The sequence below is a fragment of the Phascolarctos cinereus genome, unplaced genomic scaffold (genome assembly GCF_003287225.1).
Source record: "Phascolarctos cinereus isolate Bilbo 61053 unplaced genomic scaffold, phaCin_HiC Scaffold_5;HRSCAF=322, whole genome shotgun sequence".
Lineage (NCBI taxonomy): Eukaryota > Metazoa > Chordata > Mammalia > Diprotodontia > Phascolarctidae > Phascolarctos > Phascolarctos cinereus.
The window spans coordinates 340,709,320-340,724,893 of NW_027555958.1; the positions used below are offsets into that span (position 1 = coordinate 340,709,320).

Here is a 15,574-nt window from a genome sequence, read left to right on the forward strand (position 1 = left end):
AGACTAATATGCAGATTTCAATAAGTATAAAAGATTTGACGTATTTATAAAGCATCAAATGTGAGTTTTTCTCAGTTTTCAAAAAATAGTATGTATTAAGCTCAATCTTCAGCGACTTGTATAGAAAATTTCCTCTAATGGACATGTTTCCAAAGGGCATTTTCAAATAATAACTTTGCTTATCTTTCCATCTTTGAGACTGCACAATTTAAGTATTCGACCTCTATGCCAAGGCTGGTTAAAACAATATACAAAGGAATTAATGCCCTCCCTTTGTTCCAACATTAGACACTTTGGAGTAGATTCATTCATCTGAAAGAGCCAGCTAAACAATCTTAGAGTATTACTGGGTCAGCTAGTTGTGTTTTTCAACTTCTCTTTGAAATTGATATGATCATAATAGTTTTAAAGTTATATAGTACTTTATAGTTTTTAACAATGCTATGCATAGATTGTGGGCAGCTTGGTGGCACAGTGGATAGAGTGCCCAGCCTGATGTCAGGAAGATTCATCTCTCTGAGTTCCAATCTGGCCACAGACACTTAACTGTGTTTGCCTGAGCAAGTCATTTAACCCTGTTTGCCTCAGTTTCCTCATCTGTAAGATGAACTGGGGAAGGAAATGGCAAAGCACTGCATTATCTCTGCCAAGAAAATCCCAAATGGGGTCATATGGAGTTGGACACAGCTGAAATGTGAAATGCATACATACTTTTGAGGTCATAGGTAACATAAAAATGATATCAGAATGCAGTAATATTAGATGAAATTCACAGAACTTGAAATACACAACTTTTTACTTACATTTCTATACTCTCTCACACTCTGTCTCTTGACATGCACAGATTATGTAAATGAAGCATGTACCTATGGAAAATGAACCTCAATAGCTGAGTATTTCTTCCATCCTTTCTCCAAGAAACCTCTGAAGTCTACCCTACCTTTGGTTTGTCTCCAGAAATGGACAACTTTATTCTAAACTTATTTTTCCCTTATGAGTCAGAAAAGGAAATAAAATAAAAATTTTAAGTGTTACCTTAAAACAAAATGCTTGCATTGCTTATTAATTAATTTTTCTGCCAGGTCTTGCTTATAAACTCACTCTTTTCCTTATGCTTAAAAGGAAGTTTCTATAACCATTAATATGATCACTTAAATAGTTCATTTAAGTTAATGTGCTTAAAAATAGCCTATTACCTAATACCAAATACCAGAAATCAAGAGATTAAGTTGGCTTTTTGTCTCACACTTAAGACTCTAAATCACTGCCATCCCTCGTCCCCAAATGACTTCTTCATTTGTGAGATTAACTCACAGGAAGCTTTATAACAAGAGTAATTTGGTTATTCCCATATTCCATAAGCTTCATTTTATATATGAGTATCTATAATCTAAAAAAATACACAATTGTTTTCATTTAAAATATACTTTTCATCATACTGTGTTACTATGAATCTCAGATTCTGGGACATATCCACATAGTCAAAAAGATTTTTCTCATGTTCATTATTGTTTTTTATTTGCATGTTTCTCTCATGGAGAAAAATTAACAGCATTCAGAGGGATCAAATTAACTGATAAGAAAATCTGAATTTCTCTTGCTCATGAATATCGTTAACCTCCTTATTGTAAAAATGTGTCTTCTGTGGCTACAGGATGTTTCTGCCTAAAGTCAGCTCATCTGCCTTCTAGTTTGCACTACCTTTATTTTAAATTTTAATTCTAGTTCTTATAAACTACTATTTCCCCTAAATTTAATATTTGAAACTGTCCATTTACTAGTTCCCCAAGAGCCTTGAAATAGAACTTCTTAAACTAGTTACTTTTGCTGTGTCAGCTCTTCTTAAGCATTCTTTGACCTATTGTTGTCTATATGCAAACATTTCATAGGATCATGCAAAATGAAATGAGAAATTTCCTAGTAACTGTCATTCTACAGAAGAAGCCCTTTTTAATGTCTTATTTGGAAGAAATACAGTAGTAATTCATTTTCTCACATTAAAGATGATTTGGATCTACATTAAACATTGTAGGTTATACAGAGTTCATGCCCAAACAAACCAAAAACATACTCCCAAATCACAAGTGCAAATAAACCAACAGATTGTTTTAAAAATGTTGCCAAGCCCATGCTGCTACATTTAACAGAAATAAATTTGGGTATTTGAAGTGTAAATGTTTTTACTAAAGGGAAATGGCATCTATCTGACAAGCACATGGCCTCATGAGCTTCAGATAGAAGTGATGCTATGATTTGCAATTATTTTTGGCTCAGAACAATGTTAGATCAACTTGCAGGTTCTGTTGGGGTAGCAGCTGGGGAGGAAATATGGGAAAGAGTTGAGAGTAGTTAGTAATGTTTCATACATATGGCCTTTCTGCAGGAGAGAAAGTACTACAGGATGATGAATTCACCTGTGACCTCTTCCGCTTCCTCCAGTTGCTTTGTGAAGGACATAACTCAGGTTTGTGAGCCATCTTCCAGCCATTCAGATCAAGTGATGGTAGCAAGAAATACATTTTCTTTGGTCCCAGAAATGGCAGTGATAGCTCACATTTACCTAGTACTTTAAGGTTTACTAGGTATTTCCTTATTACTTTATAATTATAAATCACTATATACTTTATCAAAGGGCTTTCATTTGATCATCACAACAACCCACTGAGATAGGTAATACATATTTTCATTTTATAAAGGAAGAAACTAAGACAAAATGGTCAAGTGACTTGTCTAAAGTCACATAGTAAGTAGTGGAATTTGGACTTGAATAGAGTGGGTTTTTTTCCTTTTTCTGCTGTACTATATTGTTAAGAATTTTCCAGGTTTCATGAGGGTTTAATGATTAGATTCCTAAATTCCTACACATGATGTGGAAACATATGGTAGACCACCTGGTCAGAGTTCTCTTAGGAAAAAGAAAATATGGGTAGCTTTTTTTCTCAGTATAAAACATTTTCAAAGTTATTTGTATTCTGTGGCACACTTAGAAATATGGTATTTATGAATATTTTTCAGTAAGTATATAAAGATTGAATTTTAAAAATTAAAAAAGCACAGGATACTAGACTTTCATAGCTCACAATTTTATGTTAGATGATTAAGGGGAAGAATAAATGTCCATTAAATGTACATTTATTTAAGCAACTGTACTTTGAATTTGAGCTAGCACGATGACTTTCTTCTTTCTTTTAATTCATGTAGATTTTCAGAATTATCTGAGAACTCAGACTGGTAATAATACAACTGTTAATATAATCATCTCCACAGTGGACTACCTACTGAGAGTTCAGGTACCATACCTTCTGTCTTACTAGCAACTGAAGTGATCAAAAGAGTTGGAACAATCTAGCAAACCCTGAGCTAGGACATGTTTTTAGCTGTGTTTTGATTTTTAACCAAATAGAAGTATTCTGAATATTATATTTTTGATTCCCTAGCCTCCAAAACTAAAAGTAATGCTTGTGTCAGTTCATGATGTTGGATCACCATTACCTTTTCCCAGTTCTCTGCTCCATTGTTTCCTAGCTTTCTATTTTGTTTTGTTTATTTTCTGGGGCCATGTTCATTCCTTCACTTTTCCCAAAGGGATTTGTAGTTGATTTCTTTTTTGCAAATTACCTAAAGATTATGGTCAATTCATTGCCATACTGAATGGGGGAAAATTTTTGAAAAAAGTGCTTGAAACTTCCACAATTACTCATCTTCAGTTTACAGTTTATAGTTTAAGGTTGTTCATGCCATTCAACTATTATGTTAGTTTAAAATTACAAATTGACTCTTTGAAACCAATCACCAACACCTTGATTAATATGAAATTTTGGGGTAGCTAGATGGCGCAGTGGATAGAGCTCCGGCCTTGGAGTCAGGAGGACCTGAGTTCAAATCTGACCTCAGACACTTAACACTTACTAGCTACTAGGCAAGTCACTTAACCCCATTGCCTCACCAAAAAAAAAATAATTAATAAGAAATCTTGCAAATCTATAGGGAATCATAAATTGAGCGCTGACAGGAACATAAAAGGTAATGTAATCCAAACTTTCATTTCTGTCAAGGAAACTGAGGCCCAGAGAAATTAAATCACTTGCCCACAGTTCAACAGGGAGTAAATGGCACAACCAGGATTTGAAACTATGTCTTCTGACTCCAAATGCCACACTCTGTACTGTAGCATTACAGGATCATAGCTCAAGAGCTAGATATTGTTATAGCCCAGTGCCTTGACAAACTAATGAATTCTAAAACATTGTCCAACTCTTTACTGATGGTCTTCAGATGGTTTATTTCCCTGACTTTATTGAAAAAATAAATAACTGAATGACATTATTAAAAAACCTTCAATTCTTTTTCCTACTTTTCTTTTTTTCTATATCAAAGCTTGATACATCTTTAATCGCAACATAATGAGAAAAAATAAGTTTAATTTCTGAATTAAGTGCATAAAAGGTATTATAGTGAATATATACATAATCATATACCATCCTTTATATAAGGCAAAATTGTCTCATTAAACAGCCAGTTAAAGTTCTTCTTATGATATAATTTATTGTTTTAAATATCTCATTGGGTATAGATCAATCTAGCTTTCATTGGTGTCACTTTTGTTGTTGGTATTATAACATCCTACCAGTTACCTCAAATTCAAAAGAGAAACAGTGAACATCTTATTCTATATGATTCATGCTGGATTTATTTTGGAGGTGGAAGAAAGATGTTATCTGTACCAAAAAAAATTTTGTTCCTTGATTGTCTTTGTTGTACCACCATGGTTCACATATATAGCATCAGATAATTCTTTATGAATGCATATTTATCAATTCTATTAAGTCTATAAAAATGTTTGTAGAATTTAACAGTTACATAAAAAGTAATTTTAAAGCTTGTTTCCACATTTCTTTAGTTCTTATTGGGCTGTTATCTAGAGAAGGGATTGCTAAATAACATTTTGGACTATTGAAGGACATAATGTAGTAAGACCCTTTCTTCAGAAAACATTTTTAGTTTACTTTTGTATTGTATTATTTAAGTTTGATGTACTTTATACAAATCATTGGGAAAGTGATAACTTTAATAACATTTCCTCAATTTTGTAGGAGTCAATTAGTGATTTTTACTGGTATTACTCTGGGAAAGATGTGATTGATGAACAAGGACAACGAAATTTCTCCAAAGCAATTCAGGTGGCAAAACAGGTCTTTAACACTCTTACAGAATATATCCAGGTAAGTATATTTCTGACATAAAAATAAGGAAGTATGATGCGTTGTATTTTGGGTTCTTTGGAGAAATACATTTTGCACTTCATAGAGATGTTCTAAGCAAAAAAAAAACAGTAAAAATAATTGTTTTATTAATAGTCTAATTAATTTAAAAGACCACGAATTAGTGCTTCAAAGCACCTATTTAATTGTATATACTGGTTTCTTCATCTCTTTTTACATTATCTTGGCTTATAGTTCTCAATCACTCAGTCAATTGACAAGCATTTATTAAGTGCTTCTAGGTGCCAGAGACTGTGTTAAATGCTGTGAGACATAAATGTATAGAATAAACTGATTCCTACTTGCACAAGAAAACTATATTTGATTGGAGAGGACAACAAGTATATGTGTATGTATATATGTATCTCTGTATGTACATGTATAGACAAATATTTTCATATATATCTAGAATAAATAAAACTTTAATATCTTAAAACTGCATTGACATTGAAGATACCATATACACATGCATATATGCACATATTCACATGTGTGTATTGTGTATATACATATATGTGTATGCATACATATCTGTTAAATATAAGATAGTTTAGCAAGGAGGGCACTCACACTTTGGGGGATCAGGAAAAAATTCATATAGAGGGTAGTCCTTTGGCAGAGGCATATTCCATGCATGTGGGACAATCAATATAAAGTATTGGAAGATGAGAGAAGGCCTTTTTGGCTGGATCAAAGAATGTGAATGGGGAAGTAATGTCTAGTGAGGCAGTGAATACAGGCAGGGGTCAGGCTGTGAAGGACTTTAAAAGCTAAACTGAAGATTAACATATTAGAAGTAATTGAGAGCCCCTGGATTTGATGTTAAATCTCTGCTTAAGAGAAGTCACTTTGGCAGGTGTGTTGTGTATGGACTGACACAAACAGGACTTGAATCAAGAAGAGCAATTAGGAGGCATTCGTAATATTTTAGGTGAGAGCTGATGAGAACCTGACCTGAGGAAAAAGCTGTGTGAGCAGCAAGAGATGGTCAGATGCAAAACATATTGTAGAGATAGAAATGATAAAAATCTTTAACTTATTGGCTGTGTGGGGGAGGGGGAGAGTAAGGAGTCCAGGATAGTACCATTGTCAGGAAACTGGGAGACTGGAAGGATGGTTACACCTTCAACAGAAATAGGGAAGTTTGGAAGAAGAGACAGTGAGTCCGGCATGTTAAGATTAAGGTAGCTTTGAAACAATCAGTTTAAAAAGTCCAGTAGGCAGTTGGTAGGATGAGATTGAAGCTAAGAGGAATAGCTGGCCCTGGATAAAGATATAGTAATCATCTTTCTAAGGAGAGAGGTGGCACAGTGGATAAAGTACCAGACCTGGAATCAGGAAGAACCATTTTTGCCTTCCTTGACTATTAAGTTTTGTTACATTGCTAAGTGGTGCAGTGCATAGAGCACTGGACTTGGAAGCAGGAAGACTCATCTTCCTGAGTTCAAATGTGACCTCAGACACTTACTTGTTGTGTGACTCTGGGGCAAATCACTTAATCCTGTTGCTTAGTTACCTAATCTGTAAAATGTGCTAGAAAAGGAAATGTCAAACCGCTCTAATATCTTTGCCCAAAAAACCACCCAAAACCCCAAATGGGGTCATGAAGATTTGGGTGTGACTTAAAAACAACTGACTAAGAAGCCATCTTCATAGAGATGTTAGTTAAATCCATGGAAGTCCTTAGCAGCAAACTTGGATTAAAGTATAAATGAAATAAAAATTATTCCTTACATTTTACTCTTATGTATAATAGCTAGATGGCACGGTGGATAGAGTGTTAAACCTGGAGTCAAAAAGACCTGAGTTCTAATGTGACCTCAGACCTAAGGGTCATGTATGACCCTTAACAGATCACTTAACTTCAGTCTGCCTTAGTTTCTTCTTCTTTAAAAAGGGAACAATAATAACACCTCCCACAGATGTTAGTTGGTTTAAATAAAATAATATTTATAAAGTGCTCTTCTTTAACCACTTTTTCTTCATTTGTCCTTCCCTGCCACTAGTTTCTCTCCTCTCCAGGCCATCCTACACATTGCTGCCAAAGTTGTTTTCCTTAAGTGCCGATGTGATCATGTGAATCCACTACTCTTCAGTGGTTCCCCATTCACTCTGGGATAAAATACAGACTCGTCTGTTTAACTTTTAGAGCCCTTCACAGTCTGGCCCCAACCTATCTTTCTAGCCACATTATACATTACTACTACCTTCCACACTCTTTGACCTAGCTAAAGTATCCTTCTCTGTTCCTTACTCAAGGCACTCAGTCTCCCATATATGGATATATACATGGATACCTTTTTACTGACTTTCCCCTTGCTGGGCCCTCACCTCTGTTTCACAGAGTCCCTCTCTCCCTTTAAGATGAAGCTCAAGTACTGCCTCCTACATGAAGCCTTTCCTGATCCTCCCCAACTGCCAAAGAATGTCCTCCCCTGTAAACTACCTTTTATTTACTCTCTATGTATCTATGCACATATGTGTGTATTCACTTCATCTTTAGCTGTAGATACTTAAATATGTATTTTTTGTCTGCCTCATTTAAATTTAAGCTTCTTGCAAATGAGGATTGTTTCATTCTTTATATTTGTTTTCTCAGTGCCTTGATGATTAGAACTTTCACAGTAGGAAGGAAAGGAGCTGAATTCATGATATTTATGATAGGCAATATTCCTTGAGAATTCACTGTGTGAGCTGTGTAGCTTTACCTAGCTGGGCTTCATATATAAAAGGCAGAGATTGGGTGAGATGGCCTTTAAGGTTCCTTCCAACTCTAGATCTCTGATGGTTATTGAATACAAATTTTAATGAACTTAATGTTCAGTGCTGTCTGAGAATTATAAGATAATGTCTTACATGGTTTGATGCTAACATAAATTCTTCTCTGTTTATTCCTTTTTCCAGTTATTTGTATAAGATTTAAAATGTTTAATTTCAATAAATGAAACAAAATTCCATTTTAGAATCATATGTTGAAGAGGAATTTATTAGTATTTTAGTTGATTAATTAAAATGAGAACTGCAAATAAGAACTCATTAGTTCAATATTTATTCTGTAAAGTATCTTGCTTATTTGGGGTTCTTGACAGTTTGACTTGGCATTGTATGATTTATCACACTTTCTATATGTGTTTTCATTCTGATTACTACTAATGATAAGAAAGATCCTAAAATAAAAATTTGAAAAGGTCCAAAAACTATAAGAAAAAAAGGATCTGTAAACTCATAATTCTCAGTTTAATAAAGGAGAGGACCATTTTAAAATACAAAGACATTTATTTCCTGTCTTTTGATATAAAAAGCATTCTCATCAGTGTGTGTGTTCCCTTCAACAGTGCAGTTCACAACCCAACCACGCCTGCTTATCCTTGTACAGCTCTTGTCCACGTTCTTCCATACATTCTCCTTGGGTAGCCTATTAAATGTGTTGGGATCCTTCTTTATTTTCACTTGATATCACAAGAATATCAATGGAGCACACAGGTTGTGTCCAGCAGTTATCCCTTGATCCCACCATCATCTCTTTTGATCATACATTAATATGATGACATCTTTTCCTCTGGTTCTCAGTGAGTCAGTAAACTTTTTTTAAGTGTCTACTATAAGTCAGGCACCATGCTAAGCACAGGTGATACAAAGGAAGGTAAAAGATAGTCCCTGCTCTCAAGGAGGTCACAGTCTAATGGCAAAGACAACATGTAAACAACTATGTATAATAAGCTATATATAGGATAAGATGTAATCAACAGAGGGAAAGCACTCAAATTAAAAGGGACTGGAAAAGATTTGCTGTAGAAGATGGGATTTTAGATGGAATTTAAATGAAATCAGAGAAGTCAGGAGGTGGAAATTAGGAGGGAGAGAATTCCAGGCATGAGGTAAAGCCAAAGAAATTAGAAAATCCTTATTAGTGATGCTTTGCAGCCTACTTATACCTTCCATGTGTCTCTGTTTCCCCAAATGAGGGGTACTTACTTCAATTCTTTGGAGTCTGTTTTGTTCCATGGCTGGCGGACATTCAGCAGTACTGTAGAATACTGGCAGTAAAAAGATGGACCTGTATTTCAGGAAATCTTTGGGATCATTAAAAGGACTTTTCACTTTCTCAGTGGCAATCTAGTCGGCTTTCCTTCTGTTTTATTCTAGGCCCACATTTTTGTCCATTTGGAGGGAATAATCGTCCATCTAACTATGTCATTGTGTAGACAAAAGAAATTCTTCCCTGCTTGTCCCAGCTCTTTGACTCACTAGTTCTATGATGTAGGGCAATAAATAAATTTTTTAAAATATACACATACACAACATATATGCATATGTACATATATACATATATATGGGGATAATGATGATACTTCTTACTACCTCATAATTTTATTATGAGGAAAAGGGTTTTTGTAAATTATAAAGTGCCAAATAAATTATCATCAAATCAACAAGCATTTTGTGCCAGGCACAAGTGCTGGTGATACTAATGAAGTCAAAAAACAATCCCTACTCTCAAGGAGCTCTTAGTCTAATGGAAGAAACAATATGCAAACAAGTGTGTACATGATAAATTGGAAATAATAGAGGGAAAGCATTGCAATTAAGGAGAACAGGAAAAGGCTTCTTGAAGAAGGTGAGACTTGAAGGAAATCAAGGAAACTAGAAGGTACAGATGAAGAGGAGGAAGTGCATGGAGTTGGAAAATGGAGTGCTATGTGTAAGGACAGGGAGTAAGATATCAGAAGACTTGAAAGGTAGAAAATGGCCAAGTTATAAAAGGACTTTAAAATGCCAAACAGAGGATTTTATATCTGATCCTAGAGGTAATAGGGAGCCACTAAAGTTCCTTGAAGTCAAAGTCAGATTTGCACTTTAGGAATGTAAAATTGACAGCCGAGTCAAATGGACTAGAGTGGAAAGAGACTTGCGGCAGGAAAGCCAACCAGAAGGCTGTTGTAGTTGTCTAGGTGTGACCAGGGTAATGGCAGTGTTAGAACAGATAAAAGGGTATATATCAAGATAGGAATAGGGGAACTTAACAGCTTATTATTTTTGAGGGGTAAGAGAAAGTGAGGAGTTGAGGAGGATATCTATGCCTAGATGAGTTAAATGATGATAGTGCCTTCAACGGTAATAGGGAAGTTAGAAAGAATGAAGGGTTTCCAGAGAAAGACAATAAACTGAGTTTTAGATACATTATTTAAGATCAGGACATCTAGTTCAAGGTGTCCAATAGTCATTTGAGGATATTGTTACTTTTATTTAAATAGTATAGCCATTTCCCATGACCACTTCTCTCCTAGGGATTCTAAGAGAAGCAACTGGCAGGATTTTGTCATTAAGGTTATGATCAGTGTTGGTAGGGAAAGTACTCACCAAAACAGTAAAATCACATATCTTTGATGTATTGAAGCATATGTATGTATGTGTCTGTACCTATATATTTGAATTAGTAATATACTGAAATACATTTATGTACCTAACAAAATATACTTCATATATGTATACAGATATGTAATATATACATTGTGTCTTTGTATACATAAAGAAATATAATTCAGCATATCATGAATTCAATTAAATATAACAAGCATTTATCATTTAGTCTACATTGTGCAGAGGAAAAGCATAGTGTCTTTCAACTAGTAGTCTAATAAGTATGTGCATATATTTCATCTGTAAAAGTTTTCTTAACGTGTTATATAATTTATTGATTTCATGTAAAATAAGCATGAGAAATTAAACCACAATGCCCATAACTAATTTTTAATTTTAATAGCATCATATTCTTGTTCATGAAGTTAATCAAATCAAATTAATCTTTTAACATATAAATTAGTTACACAGTGCCAGCTATAAAATAAAGGAAAATGTTAATGAAGTTTTTTTTCCCTAAGAAGAGCTTATCTGAATTGCTGTTTATGCTATAATTGACATAAATTATTTTCTCTAACCCTAAGAATCATTTTGGATTCTCAACAAAATGATAGTAACTATTTATTATTATGGGTTTATCTTTCCTTCTGTGAAGAGAATAAAAAAGCAAATCTGCATAAAAATCAAAGGCTTTATGCTTCTGTTTTGTCACTGAGTTATTAACTCATTGGTTGACTGTTAAGGAAGAGCAAAACATTAAAACCTTTGAGAACCTCAGTTATGAATTAGTTTCATCAAGTCTTATATAAAAACTATGTTTATTGCCTTAAAATATAATATTATTTATGTTCTAATTTTCATTAAGCATCTCTTCTCCTAAGGACACATGAATGCTTTTATATAGCACACACTTACATTTGCATGTATACATATATACTACACACACATATACACAAATTCAATGTCTGTTATTATGGAATACAACTTATCATTTAATCCTGCATTGTTGGTGTTTTTCTGTTTATGTTATAGGGCCCATGCACTGGAAATCAGCAGAGTTTGGCACACAGCAGGCTTTGGGATGCAGTGGTTGGTTTTCTTCATGTATTTGCCCATATGCAAATGAAGTTGTCCCAGGTATTTTGTCCATTACCCTTAAGAATCCTCAGCTGAAAAAATAGCTTCCTATATGCAAACAGCCTTTTTATCTAACCGTTCCATTGATATTGTATCGTTTTTTGTTTTCTTCTTGAATTTTGGTTTTGGTTGGTTTTTTTTCTGATATGAAAGATCTGTGTGCTAGTTGTGTAGTAAACCTTTACAAAACTGAAGAGGGTAGACATATTGAAAAATGTAGTAGTTGGTAGAGATACTTCTTAAACAGAATCCCCAAATGCTATATAGATCAGGTGTCATGATCTCATTTCCTCAGAAATGCTCACTAGAACCGTCTCCCTACTTATTGAAAAAGAATTTCTAATCTGGTCATATTAAACTCGTTAGCTTCACTAGAATGGAAACAGTTTCCTTATAGAGTCGCAAACAGGGAGATGCTCATGGCTGATGTCATTCCATCTTTACCAGTAAATTTAACGTTAGGAAATCCGTAGAAAGATTACACATTAACTCTAAGGGCAAATAAATATATCCTAATGATTTGCCTGCTCCTACTTCACGTTTTTTGAAAGGTACTGGAGGGCAAAGGTTAAAGAAGACCTGTTTTCTGACTTCTTTGTTTACTTTGTTTTTAGAATATAGAGAAATAGATAAACAACTATAAAATGGCAATACAATATAACCTGCTAAATATTTAATGTTAACAAGATGATATAACATCTTGATGGCCTATAATATAATTATAATACTTAATTAGTATTTTGAACCTCTAGGGCATTCATCTTTGACAAGCTATAAAAGTAAACTTAAAAATCATTTAATAATAATTTAATTTTTATCTGACTACTATACATAGTAATGACATTTTAGTAAACTAGTTTTTAAAATACAAATAAGTATGAATGATTTTGAGCAAATTTTATAGCCATAACATATGAAATCTCATCACAGATGTTTTCGTAAGAATGAATTTTTATTTTCATCTTTTATATGAGGCAGCATGACATAATGAATAGAGTGCTAAAATTGGAGTCATGAAGACCAAGTGCAAGTCCCACTACTAAAACTTACTATGTTATCTTTGGCAAGTTAATTAATTTCTTTGGCCTCAGACATCTATGTAAGATTATAAATTGTAGATGGGTTGCCATATGTATGCAGTTTGCACACTAAAGTAATGACAGATCCTTGCTATACGGATATATGATGTAACTTAGCAGTTGTCCATACTGAGGCACCAACTTCTGAGGATATAATTTTCCATTATAGTTAGAATCATTCAAAATATTGTTATTTTATTATATAACAGTGCTCAAGTGATTTAGAATGATACTCTCTGCAAAGAAAAACAGTTATAGGGTTTGGAATAAGAAAGATATTTGTACTATATATACATATATGTTATATGATATCAGGGAAATGCTATGAAAATGGAAAATATGAAGGTGAGAAATTAGCAATTATGATAATTTGTTTTTAGTGTAATACCTTTCACATTCTAAGTTACTTGTGAAATTCAGTTACTTAGTAATTTTTAAGATTACTGTTACGTACTTAAGCCTGTGTCACCCATCATTCATACGACTCCTTCATGGATGAAATAATATAATTGATTTTCTAGGATTTATTAAGACTCCACAGCATATTAAGGCAGACAGAAAAAACACAAAATGAATTTTAGTTAAGAAGATTTTCAGATAATCAAGTATTTCTGCATAATTATGTGAGCAGTTACCATTTTTAAAAGCCCAACAGTGTTCTTAATTACTAAAATGATCTTGATGGTCTTTTAAAAATAATACTGATATTAATATATCATAATATAATCTCTCACTTGTTAGTCTTTTCTTCCTTTCAGCTTTTAATGTTTCCACTTAAATAGCATTAGCAAAATTCCCCTTCATATAAATGATGGGAATTCTAGTTTTCTCTATAGTTAATTTAGTGTGGCTGACTAGTACATTTTCCCTCAGTCCTGCTTAACAATATGTTAATATATTAAAGTGCTGTTACGTATTGAACTAATATAATAGTTCAAACACTGTGACGCAGAATGTGTTAGTCCTGTGTGTGTTGTTTTATCATATGGTTTTAAATGCATCATATTAATGTTCACAGGATTCCAGCCAAATTGAGTTGTTGAAAGAATTAATGGATCTTCAGAAGGACATGGTGGTCATGTTGCTGTCCATGTTGGAAGGTAGCTTTGATTAATCAGAAATGCAAGTACTATAGCACAGTCTTATATTCTCTAATTTGATGGCCGTAAAACCCAAAATGCTTATTTTGGAGGTTTAACATGCTCTAGAACAGGGCTTCTTAAACTTTTTCCACTCATCACCCCTTCAGCGCTTCTTAAATTGTGGGTCATGACTCACAGTTTAAGAAGCCCTGCTCTAGAACAGTGGTTCTCAAACTTTTTGGGTCTCGGGCCCTGTTACATTCATAAAAAGTAATGAGGACCCCCCACCCCAAGGGCTTTTGTTTATGGGCTTTATCTATAAATATTTGCTGTAATAAAAATAAAACAACATTATTCTGAAACTAGTTTTGGACTCATTTACCCCCTGAAAGGGTAACAGGAGTGCTAGGGATTCCTGGACCACACTTTGAAAACCAACGCTCTAGAAAATAGCCAACATCACCTGGAAATGATACTTAGTCTGTGTTCCTATATAACCACTTATTCATTTTTTCTCATGAATTACTTTAAAATTCCTGTGACTGTGAATGTACATGTCTAAAAATTGGACATAATACTAATTTTTGCTGCCTCGTGAGGGATGTCATGAGGATTGAGCTTTTCAACACATGCAAATAAATATATTTGGCATAAATCAACTGGTGGTGATTAGAATATTTATAAAATCAAAGAGTGAATAGATCATTGGCCTTTTTAAGACTACCACATTATATGGTATTTTTTAAGCCTATGGATTTTTAAACCATAAGTCATACACTATGCTTATGGGCAAAGAAATTTTCATTTTAATGTTCTTTTTAAGAAAAGTTATCTCAAATTGCATAAATACATCAGCTAGTTTCAGTTATGCTGGGAGGTTTGTTTGAGTAGATATAATTAGAAATTCTAGTTTGAGAAGTGGCAACAATAATTTTAATTACATCATGACTGTTGGAGTCCATTGGCACTGGAATAGGTAACTCAGGGCATTATGGCGCTGTATGCTACCTTCAGTGTTTTTTTTTTCTCTTCATGTTCTATTTGACTCTATCACTTTCTTTTGCCACAATTATTTTTCTTCACCTTTTATCCTTATCTATGCTTTAGAACGCCAACAGTACTCACAAATATTGCCTAATCAATATTTACTCAATTAAAGAGATTTCTGGCCTAATGTGTGAGCATGTTAAATACATTGCATTTGATGCAGTTATTGACTACCAATAGTTTCTGCATGTTCTGTTGCCATGAATTTCCAGTTCCCTGAGACAGGTTTGAAGTTCTGTCCACATAAATATCTTGAGACCTTTATTCTATAAAAAATATCCATTATCTAGGTTCATATATTACTAATTATATAACATTTTCAGTCCAACCAATGAGTGCATTTGGTGATTCCATAAATTGCCATAATACCTAATCTGTCTTAGCATACTATAGCTTTATTATGCCCCATCAGCAGACACCCTTGTGAAGTAAACCAAGGTTTAAAGGCACTGGAAACATCCTTAAAGTCATCTTTTACAATAGTGGCAGAATAGTGTCCAGCAGTTACTTCATGTTCTCTTCTATAGTACTTACTTTTTTATGTGTATAAAATGGGACAGAATATTGATTTTCATCCTATCATGCCCAAATTATTATTGAGGAAGTA

General features: G+C 33.7%; 1 protein-coding gene across 1 annotated transcript in view; it reads left to right on the forward strand.

The window, feature by feature from the left end:
- Positions 1-15,574, forward strand: part of RYR2 (ryanodine receptor 2) — a 794,727-nt gene that overhangs the window by 713,271 nt on the left and 65,882 nt on the right. Inside the window, 5 exon segments of the mRNA XM_078156251.1 lie at positions 2,384-2,464; positions 3,202-3,290; positions 5,094-5,222; positions 11,655-11,759; positions 13,857-13,938. Of these exon segments, the coding sequence (XP_078012377.1) occupies positions 2,384-2,464; positions 3,202-3,290; positions 5,094-5,222; positions 11,655-11,759; positions 13,857-13,938 (486 nt within the window).